The sequence below is a fragment of the Pelobates fuscus genome, chromosome 3 (assembly GCF_036172605.1).
Source record: "Pelobates fuscus isolate aPelFus1 chromosome 3, aPelFus1.pri, whole genome shotgun sequence".
NCBI lineage: Eukaryota > Metazoa > Chordata > Amphibia > Anura > Pelobatidae > Pelobates > Pelobates fuscus.
The window spans coordinates 57,757,736-57,773,162 of record NC_086319.1 but is presented as its reverse complement, the minus strand read 5'-3'; the positions used below and the strand labels follow the sequence as shown (position 1 = coordinate 57,773,162).

The window sequence follows — 15,427 nt, the reverse complement described above, 5'->3', positions numbered from 1 at the left end:
TGAAAAGCACACACTCACTGATTTGACGCACACTGAAACACACACTCACAAATTGTTATTTTATATTATTATTTTAAATTAAGTCCACCTGGCCTTTCTACCTTTGGGAGAGCTGGAGTGGATCCTTTCCCTGGGATCCAGAATGGCTGCAGTGATCCTATGATCTTCAAGCTCTTTTTGCTAGCGGTTTAGTGATGCCGTGGCCTGAATGACATCATGGGCATCACCACAGGGCGCGCGATGGAGCTGAAGTAGAAGAGCAGGAATAATACAGCTCTCCCTTGCCCAGTTATATTCTCCCTCATTTGCCTGCCTTCGCTGAAGGGGCTAACAAACACCCAGGCGCCAGGACAAAACTCCTAGTCGCCATGGTGACCGGACACCTAGGGTTTGTCAAGCCCTACTTTACGGCATTGTTAAAAGTTGCCTAAAACTTTTGCACCCTACTGTACATGCAAAATATATAGCTAAATATGCCTGCAGAAATACAGGATGAAGTCGGTAACACAATGCCTGTCTGTGTTTATTTGCATGTAAGCTGAGAATGCTGGGTTAATTGTAGGGGGAGAGATGCCCAAGGTAGACTATCCCAAGGTCCAACTTGAGATATGTCAGTGATGCACAGCAGTAATTTTTGAAAGGGAAAACAAACCCAAGCAATATATACACAAACATTGTTATTGAACTGTCCCTTTAACTTGATTAAAGGGAACAAGAAAGATGAAGAAGAAGGAAGAATGGCCACACCCAAGTTACTGATTAATCGATGGAAGCAAAACTAGAATTTCTTAACAGTTAACCAGTTTTCATTGAGTGATGACTCTTTAGGATGATTAGTTGAGCTCCAGCCAACTGCACAAACTACAACAATACCGTGTAGTCACAGTTCAAAGGTGAATCAAAACATCATGGGTAGTCCAAGCACCTACATGTTCGGTGCAATCAGTAGCTTAGGCAAGATTAGGAACATTAATAAACCAAAACAAAAAATAAAAATGTTTTTTTTTACATTTTTAAATAATTTATTCTACACCATAAATTTAATTTCTCTGCTTTTTCATCTAAAGATTAAATGCTTCCGCTTTAGCTTTTATATAAATATATATATATAAAAATAAAAAAAACTACTGCAGTACATGTTATGATTTGGTTGAACCAAAAATAACTGGGTAGCAGAAGCGTTAAAGGACCACTATAGTGCCAGGAAAACATACTTGTTTTCCTGGCATTATAGTGCCCTGAGGGTGCCCCCACCCTCAGGGACCCCCTCCCGCCGGGCTCTGGAGAGAGGAAAGGGTTAAAACTTACCTTTCTCCAGTGCCGGGCGGGGAGCTCTTCTCCTCCGATCTTCCTCTTCTCCTCCCATTCGGCTGAATGCGCACGCGCGGCAAGAGCTGCGCGCGCATTCAGCCGGTCTCATAGGAAAGCATTATCAATGCTTTCCTATGGACGCTTGCGTGCTCTCACTGTGATTTTCACAGTGAGAATCACGCAAGCGCCTCTAGCGGCTGTCAATGAGACAGCCACTAGAGGCTTTGAGGGCTGGATTAACCCATTTATAAACATAGCAGTTTCTCTGAAACTGCTATGTTTATAAAAAAATGTATTAACCCTAGCTGGACCTGGCACCCAGACCACTTCATTAAGCTGAAGTGGTCTGGGTGCCTAGAGTGGTCCTTTAATGGGAAATAACTTTTAGGCATAGAGATTCAAGATATATGTTTGCAATGAACATTATTTTCTGATTGATAAAGTTACATGCCCTTTTTATACAGTGTCCCACTTTCAACCATAAGTTCCAGTTGAGCAGGAAATCCTGGGAAAAAAAACATGTTCTCTCATTATGCTTCTCTGTACAACTGCTGAAGTAAAATGCATTTCTTTAAATGTTTCAGGTTACACTAAATGTTTTTTTGTTATCATTAGAATTGTCAGAACTTCAAAGTGAATTTTAAAGGGAAACAGTAGGCACCTTAAAGGACCACTCTAGGCACCCAGACCACTTCAGCTTAATGAAGTGGTCTGGGTGCCAGGTCCAGCTAGGGTTAACCCAATTTTTTATAAACATAGCAGTTTCAGAGAAACTGCTATGTTTATAAATTGGTTAAGCCTTCCCCCAAAGCCTCTAGTGGCTGTCTCATTTACAGCCGCTAGAGGCGCTTGCGTGATTCTCACTGTGAAAATCACAGTGAGAGCACGCAAGCGTCCATAGGAAAGCATTGTAAATGTTTTCCTATGAGACCGGCTGAATGCGCGCGCAGCTCTTGCCGTGTGTGCGCATTCAGCCGAATAGGAGGAGAAGAGGAAGATCGGAGGAGAAGAGATCCCCGCCCGGCACTGGAGAAAGGGCAGGCGACAGCGACCAACAAAGCAGGCAGGGAGCCGCATGGCATTTCTGCCGACACTCGCTCCCACGTTCACAGGAGCTGGAGCGTCAGGCGGGCCCAACCTACGTGTACCTCTCATGACGCCAGAACCTGGTACCAGCATGGTGCACCCCCACATTCTACAGCCCCAGCGACATACAGTGGCCTAACCTGGAGGTCCAGCCCGGGGTCTAGCGGCAGAGCTGTATTCCGACCGAGGGGCACCCTTAAGGACACAAAATTGGAAGCCCTGCAGGAGAGCTGGGAGAAACATAGCCTCAACAAACCAAGAACCGGCCGAAGCAACGCTAGCAAGCCGTGGGGCGACAACGGAGCAGGACTGAAGCATCCGCCTGCTAGCAACCCCCCCTCCCTGGGCATTGGCTGAACTTTTTAGCGCTTGGACTGCATCTGAGCTGCAGGTTTACTACCAATTATTTAGATATATGTTATGAAAATGGTACACAATCCTGCAGCCACTATGCCTTTCAGACCCTGCACGTTATTCTTCCTATTTTGTTTAGTGATTCAGCTCATTATTTAGTTTTTTCTTTAAGCCTTTGCCTTGCTCAATCATCTCCTATTAGTTTGCATACCTCCCACGAGCATTATCTACCTACTCTAAATGCTGTTGGCTCGACCCCAGGGGTCAATATAATGTATTAGGGCACTCAACTCTATACGTGTTAAGCCACAATAGCCACCACTGTAATCTAGAATGTACACATCTAATGCCGTTAGAACTACTCATACTGTTGTTAATATATACAGCACAGTCGAGGTATCATTGTCATATTCAGAGCCAGTTAGTCATGTATTCTGTAACTTTAAAAATGCATATACCTGTCATATATACTACGTAGCATGGAATTTCTAGCGCAACTAGCCTGATACTTACATTATTTATAAGCAATGTCCCTACAGAAATACCACGCAATGTAATACTACAGAATAGACAGTACCACGCATGTAGTCAGCTGATCTAGCTCGGCAGTCTACGCCCTCGCACCACCGACTACCATGTTAATCACTCTTGTTAACCTTAACATTTAATGCTAGCCTGTTCAGCAAGTAATTGTATTATTTTATTACTTAACCTTAATGTCAGTTTACATACTGATCCTCAACGCTTTATGTTGCCTGTCACACTGACATAGCTGTTGTTTAACCCTGAACCAAGCATGAAACTTATAACAAAAAATGTGCAGATGTAACCTATGTCGATTATTGGCCGGTACCTGCTGTTGTGGCAGTGCCGGCATGTTTGTCATCACTATGCACGTCAAATAAAAGAACATTTCACTAACTTGAAGTGGTCATGGTGCTTGTAGTCTATATTTGCAGCGGTTTAGTATTGCACATACAAAGAAAAAGCTATTTTCTGTGGAAGGTGTTCATTAGCCAACCCGGAACAGAAGTTCTGAACCAGCTAATGGAATTCTGCATTCAAATGGCATGCTGTACACACAACCAATAGTGGCATGCCCTCCCTCTCAAGTCTTCCCTTCATCCCATTCTCCAGGACATCCCTCTCCTCGCAGTAATGTGAGTAACATCACCAGAGTACAAAAGCTACAAGGAGAACTTTAGTGAGGGATCACAGGTAAGTTTTTGCTTTACTCATTGAGGGGGATTGTCAGTACGGGTTGCTACAATCAAAAATAGTGTTTAACATTTGGAGTAACCATTGCAAAAAAAATTGTCTTTAGCCTTTGCATGCTATTCCTTCCAAACCAGCTCATACCGTACTTTATGTGGCTGTACAAACACATAGTTCTCAATGCAGCTCAATGAGAAATGTTACAGCCAGTGGGGTATAACAAAGTTAATTTATAAAAGTGCCAATTTCTGTTCTGGAGTGTCATTTTAAGGCCAAAGCTGCTAAACTCGAAAGATTCTTCAAGTCACCTATAGCCTGTGCAGGAGATGCATACTCAATGCAGCGGATAGGATCTGAAGGTGGAACCCTGAAGGAGGCAGGTACTGCAAAGTGACAACACATCCTGTTAAGATTCCACACCAGACAGGGTCAGGCACTACAGATCAGTTATTCATGGTACAAAAATAACAAATGCATCGCTGATCACTTACACCAAGTAAATGTACTGATACATACAGATCACTCACTCTCAGTTCAGGATGGCAGGGCCTGCAGATCACTCGCTCTCAGTACAGGATGGCAGGGCCTGCAGATCACTCGCTCTCAGTACAAGGTGACAGGGCCTGCTGATCACTCGCTCTCAGTACAAGGTGGCAGGGCCTGCTGATCACTCGCTCTCAGTACAAGGTGACAGGGCCTGCTGATCACTCACTCTCCGTACAAGGTGGCAGGGCCTGCTGATCACTCGCTCTCAGTACAAGGTGGCAGGGCCTGCTGATCACTCACTCTCAGTACAGGGTGGCAGGGCCTGCTGATCACTCACTCTCCGTACAAGGTGGCAGGGCCTGCTGATCACTCGCTCTCCGTACAAGGTGGCAGGGCCTGCTGATCACTCGCTCTCAGTACAAGGTGGCAGGGCCTGCTGATCACTCACTCTCAGTACAGGGTGGCAGGGCCTGCTGATCACTCACTCTCAGTACAAGGTGGCAGGGCCTGCTGATCACTCACTCTCAGTACAAGGTGGCAGGGCCTGCTGATCACTCACTCTCAGTACAAGGTGGCAGGGCCTGCTGATCACTCACTCTCAGTACAAGGTGGCAGGGCCTGCTGATCACTCACTCAGTACAAGGTGGCAGGGCCTGCTGATCACTCACTCTCAGTACAGGGTGGCAGGGCCTGCTGATCACTCGCTCTCAGTACAAGGTGACAGGGCCTGCTGATCACTCGCTCTCCGTACAAGGTGACAGTGCCTGCTGATCACTCGCTCTCAGTACAAGGTGACAGGGCCTGCTGATCACTCGCTCTCAGTACAAGGTGACAGGGCCTGCTGATCACTCGCTCTCAGTACAAGGTGGTAGGGCCTGCTGATCACTCGCTCTCAGTACAAGGTGGCAGGGCCTGCTGATCACTCGCTCTCAGTACAAGGTGGCAGGGCCTGCTGATCACTCACTCTCAGTACAAGGTGACAGGGCCTGCTGATCACTCACTCTCAGTACAAGGTGACAGGGCCTGCTGATCACTCACTCTCCGTACAAGGTGGCAGGGCCTGCTGATCACTCACTCTCAGTACAAGGTGGCAGGGCCTGCTGATCACTCACTCTCAGTACAAGGTGGCAGGGCCTGCTGATCACTCACTCTCAGTACAAGGTGGCAGGGCCTGCTGATCACTCACTCTCAGTACAAGGTGGCAGGGCCTGCTGATCACTCACTCTCAGTACAAGGTGGCAGGGCCTGCTGATCACTCACTCTCAGTACAAGGTGGCAGGGCCTGCTGATCACTCACACTCAGTACAGGCCTGCTGATCACTCACACTCGGTACAGGCCTGCTGATCACTCACACTCGGTACAGGCCTGCTGATCACTCACACTCGGTACAGGCCTGCTGATCACTCACACTCGGTACAGGCCTGCTGATCACTCACACTCGGTACAGGCCTGCTGATCACTCACACTCGGTACAGGCCTGCTGATCACTCACACTCGGTACAGGCCTGCTGATCACTCACACTCGGTACAGGCCTGCTGATCACTCACACTCGGTACAGGCCTGCTGATCACTCACACTCGGTACAGGCCTGCTGATCACTCACACTCGGTACAGGCCTGCTGATCACTCACACTCGGTACAGGCCTGCTGATCACTCACACTCGGTACAGGCCTGCTGATCACTCACACTCGGTACAGGCCTGCTGATCACTCACACTCGGTACAGGCCTGCTGATCACTCACACTCAGTACAGGCCTGCTGATCACTCACACTCAGTACAGGCCTGCTGATCACTCACACTCAGTACAGGCCTGCTGATCACTCACACTCAGTACAGGCCTGCTGATCACTCACACTCAGTACAGGCCTGCTGATCACTCACACTCAGTACAGGCCTGCTGATCACTCACACTCAGTACAGGCCTGCTGATCACTCACACTCAGTACAGGCCTGCTGATCACTCACACTCAGTACAGGCCTGCTGATCACTCACACTCAGTACTGCTGATCACTCACACTCAGTACTGCTGATCACTCACACTCAGTACAGGCCTGCTGATCACTCACACTCAGTACAGGCCTGCTGATCACTCACACTCAGTACAGGCCTGCTGATCACTCACACTCAGTACAGGCCTGCTGATCACTCACACTCAGTACAGGCCTGCTGATCACTCACACTCAGTACAGGCCTGCTGATCACTCACACTCAGTACAGGCCTGCTGATCACTCACACTCAGTACAGGCCTGCTGATCACTCACACTCAGTACAGGCCTGCTGATCACTCACACTCAGTACAGGCCTGCTGATCACTCACACTCAGTACAGGCCTGCTGATCACTCACACTCAGTACAGGCCTGCTGATCACTCACACTCAGTACAGGCCTGCTGATCACTCACACTCAGTACAGGCCTGCTGATCACTCACACTCAGTACAGGCCTGCTGATCACTCACTCTCAGTACAAGGAGGTAGGGCCTGCAGATCACTCACTCTCAGTACAAGGTGGCAGGGCCTGCTGATCACTCACTCTCAGTACAGGGTGGCAGGGCCTGCTGATCACTCACTCTCAGTACAAGGTGGCAGGGCCTGCTGATCACTCACTCTCAGTACAAGGTGGCAGGGCCTGCTGATCACTCACTCTCAGTACAAGGTGGCAGGGCCTGCTGATCACTCACTCTCAGTACAAGGTGGCAGGGCCTGCTGATCACTCACTCTCAGTACAGGGTGGCAGGGCCTGCTGATCACTCACTCTCAGTACAGGGTGGCAGGGCCTGCTGATCACTCACTCTCAGTACAAGGTGACAGGGCCTGCTGATCACTCGCTCTCCGTACAAGGTGACAGGGCCTGCTGATCACTCGCTCTCAGTACAAGGTGACAGGGCCTGCTGATCACTCGCTCTCAGTACAAGGTGGTAGGGCCTGCTGATCACTCGCTCTCAGTACAAGGTGGCAGGGCCTGCTGATCACTCGCTCTCAGTACAAGGTGGCAGGGCCTGCTGATCACTCACTCTCAGTACAAGGTGACAGGGCCTGCTGATCACTCACTCTCCGTACAAGGTGGCAGGGCCTGCTGATCACTCACTCTCAGTACAAGGTGGCAGGGCCTGCTGATCACTCACTCTCAGTACAAGGTGGCAGGGCCTGCTGATCACTCACTCTCCGTACAAGGTGGCAGGGCCTGCTGATCACTCACTCTCAGTACAAGGTGGCAGGGCCTGCTGATCACTCACTCTCAGTACAAGGTGGCAGGGCCTGCTGATCACTCACACTCAGTACAGGCCTGCTGATCACTCACACTCAGTACAGGCCTGCTGATCACTCACACTCAGTACAGGCCTGCTGATCACTCACACTCAGTACAGGCCTGCTGATCACTCACACTCAGTACAGGCCTGCTGATCACTCACACTCAGTACAGGCCTGCTGATCACTCACACTCAGTACAGGCCTGCTGATCACTCACACTCAGTACAGGCCTGCTGATCACTCACACTCAGTACAGGCCTGCTGATCACTCACACTCAGTACAGGCCTGCTGATCACTCACACTCAGTACAGGCCTGCTGATCACTCACACTCAGTACAGGCCTGCTGATCACTCACACTCAGTACAGGCCTGCTGATCACTCACACTCAGTACAGGCCTGCTGATCACTCACACTCAGTACAGGCCTGCTGATCACTCACACTCAGTACAGGCCTGCTGATCACTCACACTCAGTACAGGCCTGCTGATCACTCACACTCAGTACAGGCCTGCTGATCACTCACACTCAGTACAGGCCTGCTGATCACTCACACTCAGTACAGGCCTGCTGATCACTCACACTCAGTACAGGCCTGCTGATCACTCACACTCAGTACAGGCCTGCTGATCACTCACACTCAGTACAGGCCTGCTGATCACTCACACTCAGTACAGGCCTGCTGATCACTCACACTCAGTACAGGCCTGCTGATCACTCACTCTCAGTACAAGGAGGTAGGGCCTGCAGATCACTCACTCTTAGTACAGGGTGGTAGGGCCTGCTGATCACTCACTCTCAGTACAGGGTGGTAGGGCCTGCTGATCACTCACTCTCAGTACAGGGTGGTAGGGCCTGCTGATCACTCACTCTCAGTACAGGGTGGTAGGGCCTGCTGATCACTCACTCTCAGTACAGGGTGGTAGGGCCTGCTGATCACTCACTCTCAGTACAGGGTGGTAGGGCCTGCTGATCACTCACTCTCAGTACAGGGTGGTAGGGCCTGCTGATCACTCACTCTCAGTACAGGGTGGTAGGGCCTGCTGATCACTCACTCTCAGTACAGGGTGGTAGGGCCTGCTGATCACTCACTCTCAGTACAGGGTGGTAGGGCCTGCTGATCACTCACTCTCAGTACAGGGTGGTAGGGCCTGCTGATCACTCACTCTCAGTACAGGGTGGTAGGGCCTGCTGATCACTCACTCTCAGTACAGGGTGGTAGGGCCTGCTGATCACTCACTCTCAGTACAGGGTGGTAGGGCCTGCTGATCACTCACTCTCAGTACAGGGTGGTAGGGCCTGCTGATCACTCACTCTCAGTACAGGGTGGTAGGGCCTGCTGATCACTCACTCTCAGTACAGGGTGGTAGGGCCTGCTGATCACTCACTCTCAGTACAGGGTGGTAGGGCCTGCTGATCACTCACTCTCAGTACAGGGTGGTAGGGCCTGCTGATCACTCACTCTCAGTACAGGGTGGTAGGGCCTGCTGATCACTCACTCTCAGTACAGGGTGGTAGGGCCTGCTGATCACTCACTCTCAGTACAGGGTGGTAGGGCCTGCTGATCACTCACTCTCAGTACAGGGTGGTAGGGCCTGCTGATCACTCACTCTCAGTACAGGGTGGTAGGGCCTGCTGATCACTCACTCTCAGTACAGGGCCTGCTGATCACTCACTCTCAGTACAGGGCCTGCTGATCACTCACTCTCAGTACAGGGCCTGCTGATCACTCACTCACAGTACAGGGTCTGCTGATCACTCACTCACAGTACAGGGCCTGCTGATCACTCACTCACAGTACAGGGCCTGCTGATCACTCACTCTCAGTACAGGGCCTGCTGATCACTCACTCTCAGTACAGGGCCTGCTGATCACTCACTCTCAGTACAGGGCCTGCTGATCACTCACTCACAGTACAGGGCCTGCTGATCACTCACTCACAGTACACGGCCTGCTGATCACTCACTCACAGTACAGGGCCTGCTGATCACTCACTCACAGTACAGGGCCTGCTGATCACTCACTCACAGTACAGGGCCTGCTGATCACTCACTCTCAGTACAGGGCCTGCTGATCACTCACACTCAGTACAGGGCCTGCTGATCACTCACTCTCAGTACAGGGCCTGCTGATCACTCACTCTCAGTACAGGGCCTGCTGATCACTCACTCTCAGTACAGGGCCTGCTGATCACTCACTCTCAGTACAGGGCCTGCTGATCACTCACTCTCAGTACAGGGCCTGCTGATCACTCACTCTCAGTACAGGGCCTGCTGATCACTCACTCTCAGTACAGGGCCTGCTGATCACTCACTCTCAGTACAGGGCCTGCTGATCACTCACTCTCAGTACAGGGCCTGCTGATCACTCACTCTCAGTACAGGGCCTGCTGATCACTCACTCTCAGTACAGGGCCTGCTGATCACTCACTCTCAGTACAGGGCCTGCTGATCACTCACTCTCAGTACAGGGCCTGCTGATCACTCACTCTCAGTACAGGGCCTGCTGATCACTCACTCTCAGTACAGGGCCTGCTGATCACTCACTCTCAGTACAGGGCCTGCTGATCACTCACTCTCAGTACAGGGCCTGCTGATCACTCACTCTCAGTACAGGGCCTGCTGATCACTCACTCTCAGTACAGGGCCTGCTGATCACTCACTCTCAGTACAGGGCCTGCTGATCACTCACTCTCAGTACAGGGCCTGCTGATCACTCACTCTCAGTACAGGGCCTGCTGATCACTCACTCTCAGTACAGGGTGACAGGGCCTGGAGATCACTAGCACACACAAGTATAGTTCAGTATATTATAGTATGTTATGGCACTATGTAGTATAGTATGATATAGCTTAGTATGGTACAGTATGGTATAATATAGCACAGTATAGCATAATATGGTATAATAGAGCACTGCAGTGATACTGGGTGTGTTGGGCTGGCAGTGGGCCCTGTGGATCACACACCTCGGGTCTCCTGTTTAGATGCTGGCTGGCAGACAGTGGGCACTGCCCGGGTCCCCTATGAGCATGCTGGCTGGCTGTGAGCTCTGTGGGTCAGACAGTGCCCGGGTTCCCAGGTCTCCTATTAAGAGACTGGCTGGCAGTGAGCTCTGTGGGTCAGACAGTGCCCGGGTCCCCTATGAGCATGCTGGCTGTCAGACAGTGCCCGGGTCCCCTTTTAGGAAGCTGGCTGGCAGACAGTGCCCGGGTCTCCTATTAGGAAGCTGGCTGGCAGTGCCCGGGTCTCCTATTAGGAAGCTGGCTGGCAGTGCCCGGGTCTCCTATTAGGAAGCTGGCTGGCAGTGCCCGGGTCTCCTATTAGGAAGCTGGCTGGCAGTGCCCGGGTCTCCTATTAGGAAGCTGGCTGGCAGTGCCCGGGTTCCCAGGTCTCCTATTAAATAGCTGGCTGGCAGTGCCCGGGTCCCCTATTAGGAAGCCGGCTGGCAGTGCCCGGGCCCCCTATTAGGAAGCTGGCTGGCTGGCAGTGCCCGGGTCCCCTATTAGGCAGCTGGCAGACAGTGCCCGGGTTCCCAGGTCTCCTATTAAATAGCTGGCTGGCAGTGCCCGGGTCCCCTATTAGGAAGCCGGCTGGCAGTGCCCGGGTCTCCTATTAGGAAGCTGGCTGGCTGGCAGTGCCCGGGTCCCCTATTAGGAAGCTGGCTGGCAGTGCCCGGGTCTCCTATTAGGCAGCTGGCAGACAGTGCCCGGGTTCCCAGGTCTCCTATTAAATAGCTGGCTGGCAGTGCCCGGGTCCCCTATTAGGAAGCCGGCTGGCAGTGCCCGGGTCTCCTATTAGGAAGCTGGCTGGCTGGCAGTGCCCGGGTCCCCTATTAGGAAGCTGTCTGGCAGTGCCCGGGTCTCCTATTAGGAAGCTGGCTGGCTGGCATTGCCCGGGTCTCCTATTAAATGGCTGGCTGGCAGTGCCCGGGTCTCCTATGAAGCTGGCTGGCTGGCAGTGCCCGGGTCTCCTATTAAATGGCTGGCTGGCAGTGCCCGGGTCTCCTATTAAATGGCTGGCTGGCTGGCAGTGCCCGGGTCTCCTATGAAGCTGGCTGGCTGGCAGTGCCCGGGTCTCCTATTAAATGGCTGGCTGGCAGTGCCCGGGTCTCCTAATAAGCTGGCTGGCTGGCAGTGCCCGGGTCTCCTATTAAATGGCTGGCTGGCAGTGCCCGGGTCCCCTATTAGGAAGCTGGCTGGCAGTGCCCGGGTCTCCTATTAGGAAGCTGGCTGGCTGGCATTGCCCGGGTCTCCTATTAAATGGCTGGCTGGCAGTGCCCGGGTCTCCTATTAGGAAGCTGGCTGGCATTGCCCGGGTCTCCTATTAAATGGCTGGCTGGCAGACAGTGGGCCCTGCCCGGCTCACACACCCAGTACTAGGAAGTGCTATTCCCGTGCCGCTCCCTACCATCTGTAATATCCTGCGGAACATGGCTGCTGTCTGTGCCGGTCAGCTCCTGTGTGCAGCCCGCGTGGAGAACCAGCGATAACCAGGCCCGGCCTGTCCTCTATATCGTATTCCAGTGACAGGCGGCGCTCATAGGCACACAGGGAGACTCTCCTTCTCGATCATTCAAACCATCGACAATGTTTACTATCCAAACACTCTGCCCTGTCAAAACCGCGCTCCGAGCTCTCCGGCGCCACCTAGCACTCCTCCAAGGAATCGCACTCTCAGTCACATGTTTCACCTACATCATGTACTGAATGGGCCCTTCCCATGGTGCAAGTATCATTCAAAACAATGTGCATAGCCTTAGATACAGCACAAACTGTGAACCAAACTTAAAAAAAATATATAGACCAGGCAGGCAAATAGAAGTAGGTCTAAAGAGACATGCAGTGTTAAATGATGAAGAATTTAGGCAAACACCCCTTGTTTCTTGGACCACCATAGAATATTATTTATATTATTATTTATTTATGTTTAGTTTTTAAATCTGTTTAGTTTATTCTAATAGTAAAAAAAAGAAAACACTAGAATGGTTAAAAAGTATGCACATAAACATTCTTAAGATAAAATAATAACCGTTTTTGCGTGTCCTAAAACGTTATAACGTGAGAGATTATTATGTTTTATATAGCGCCAACATATTATGCAGCGGTTTAGATTTATATAACGGGTTAAACTAACAGCGAGTAATTAACGTATAATATATTAACAAGGACAAGAGGTGAAGAAGGTCTCAAAATAGCTTACAATCTATGATGAAGGGATATCGGCAGCAATAAGAACAGTATTATTATTATTATTATTATTATTATTATGTTATTTATATATATAGCATCATCAAATTCCACAGCACTTTCAATGGGTGGACGAACAGACATGTAGTTGTAACCAGACAAGTTGGACACATTATATTCCAAATTATGTTAATAAAAGTGGTGTGTGGAAGAATGAAAGAGTGGAAGGAGAGAGTGAGCCGGGCTATGGAGGTAAGGGAAACTGTGCAGGGCAAAAGAGGTGTACTTTCAGTGACTTCTTAAAGGCCTGAAGGCCGGGGGAGAGTCTTATGACATGGGATTGTTGTGGACATCAAATATTATCCTGATTTCTTTTAGTTAGTAAAATGTCTATTTACTTTATATAGCTTTGATTAGCATTTATCGTTTCACATGATTTACCTAAAATGGCCGCTAGGGCCAGGGAGTTTCCCTTAGTCATCGAATAACACCCTTACTAACAAGATGGCGCTGGAATCTGGGGGAGACCCGCAAGATGCCAGTGACATCCCACCCGGTAGGACAAGCAATGAATCAACCACTTAACCCCTAACCAATTACTGATGTATAAACCAATGTTATCTTTGACAATGCTTATGATGTAATTTTGTGGTGGAATCTCGGTAAAAATAAATTTAGTAGGCCGAGATTACCACGTGGCATGTGTACGTGCATATACTGGTGTATCGGTCGGTTGGTTGCACGTGGCAAAGATACAATCAGTAGTGTACGGAGCATGTGCGAGAATACAGGATGTAGTATTCCCCTCCTCCATTGTGCTGGGCAAACCATGTGGTCAAACAGGAAGTTAGTTCTTGTTCGATTGATTGGGTAAGAGTATGTGTGGGTGGAGCTAATTATGGGTGGAGTTACATGCCTATATAAGGAGCCTACACTATTGTTCGGGGCTCAGATCTTGTTGTATTTTGGTGACATTAGTCCCTCTGAGTCCCGGTCGGTGAATCGAATAAAGAATCTCTTCCTTCCTGAAGAAACCTGTGCCCATCTCTCTGTGCTTGGCTTCCGTCAGTTTCTCCGGTATCATTTGGTGCATTGGCCGGGAAGCTCATCGTTCAACGGTAGCTGAGAAGCAGAGGCGTGAGACGTTCTATCTTTGCCCACGTTCTCTACGGCTGCACCCCTGAACTTCTGCGTGGACCTCCCTTTGTCTTGGCGCCACTGGTCTGTTGTCCAGGAGATCATCGGCCTCTACGTAGTAAGTGCTAGGGTGTCCCCGTCGATGAGTGTGAACTCAGGTTCAGGAACGAGGAGGTAAGACGACCGCTGTTTTAGACGGTGGACCCACTAGGGGTATTGGATACCGATTGTGCGGTAGGCCCATAAGGGGTTATTTGGAATCTGCCCCCTCCAGTGGAGGGAAGGAGCGAAGGAGCACCGCTCAATTAAACGCCCTGTAGTCAGCCCGTTTAATTTTGGTTTGGAGTCAGGCGGGGTTCTGGTGTAAATAGCCCAAGCCGGACACCGGTGTCTTGTCTAGACTAGCGTTCTAGGGTGTATATTTCGTTCGCTAGGTCGTAGGGACCGGGAGACTAAGCGGCGCCTGTGTAAATTCGGTTCGCTAGATCTCAACCTATCTTGGCTAAGTGGGAAGCCGTGTAAATTTGGAACCCACTAGATTTTTGATAGAGTAAATAGACTAAAAGGGTGCTGTTGTAAATTCCGCCCTCTAGTTCGCTATATGTGGTGCTTGGGCAGTGTGGCTAACCAAAACGGATGTAGATAGTTTTAGGTAGTCCATCAAGGTACTGGCCAATAGATTAGTTGGGAATTGTAAATGTGTTAAAGATTGTTGTAGTAGCGTGTATATCTTGCTAGATAGCGTGAGCTCTGCCGTCTAGCGAGAGTGTGAATAGTGTGTAACTGTATTATAGCGCACGGTACCATAACCATGTATAATTACTGATACTGTAAATAAGTACTAATAACTGTCGTCTATGTTGTATGTTTAACACCATAACCACTACTAATTGAACTGTGACTTTAAATTGTACTCTAACCAATGCTAACCGTACCATAACTACTGTTTGTAAAGACGATGTTACTGGGGTATGTTATAGACGGGTAATTCAGATATAGGGAATTATAGCGTGGGTGACTGTATAGTTTCGCCAAAGGGCACAGTATTAGTTACTTAGTGACTGGTGTAACAGCTGTGTGTGTACAGGAATTCCCTGAGTGTTTTGTTGTGTGCGTTTCGCTTAGTAACTGAACCACGTGGTGCTGTTGCCGAGGGAACGGGTGTGACCGTTGGAAGAGTGTTTGTTTAGTTTCTGTTGGAGACGACGCTTCATTGTTAAGTATGGGTGCGTCAGATTCAACAGTTTTGGATCCCTTAGGATGTATGTTGAAAAACTTTTAAAAGGGATATACTGTATATGATTTTGGGGTAAAGATGTCTCCAACACGCCTGACTACTTTATGTAGTAGGGAATGGCCTACTTTGGTTGCCGCATGGCCACCACGTGGCAGTTTGGA

General features: G+C 49.9%; 1 protein-coding gene across 1 annotated transcript in view; it reads right to left on the bottom strand.

Moving 5' to 3' along the window:
- The window catches only part of EEA1 (early endosome antigen 1), a 113,575-nt gene extending 101,288 nt beyond the window's left edge, over positions 1-12,287 (bottom strand). The window contains exon 1 of the mRNA XM_063447099.1: positions 12,114-12,287. Within this exon, the coding sequence (XP_063303169.1) occupies positions 12,114-12,137 (24 nt within the window). The 5' untranslated portion in view covers positions 12,138-12,287. The remainder of the gene's footprint in view (positions 1-12,113) is intronic.
- Positions 12,288-15,427: the final 3,140 nt, after the last annotated feature.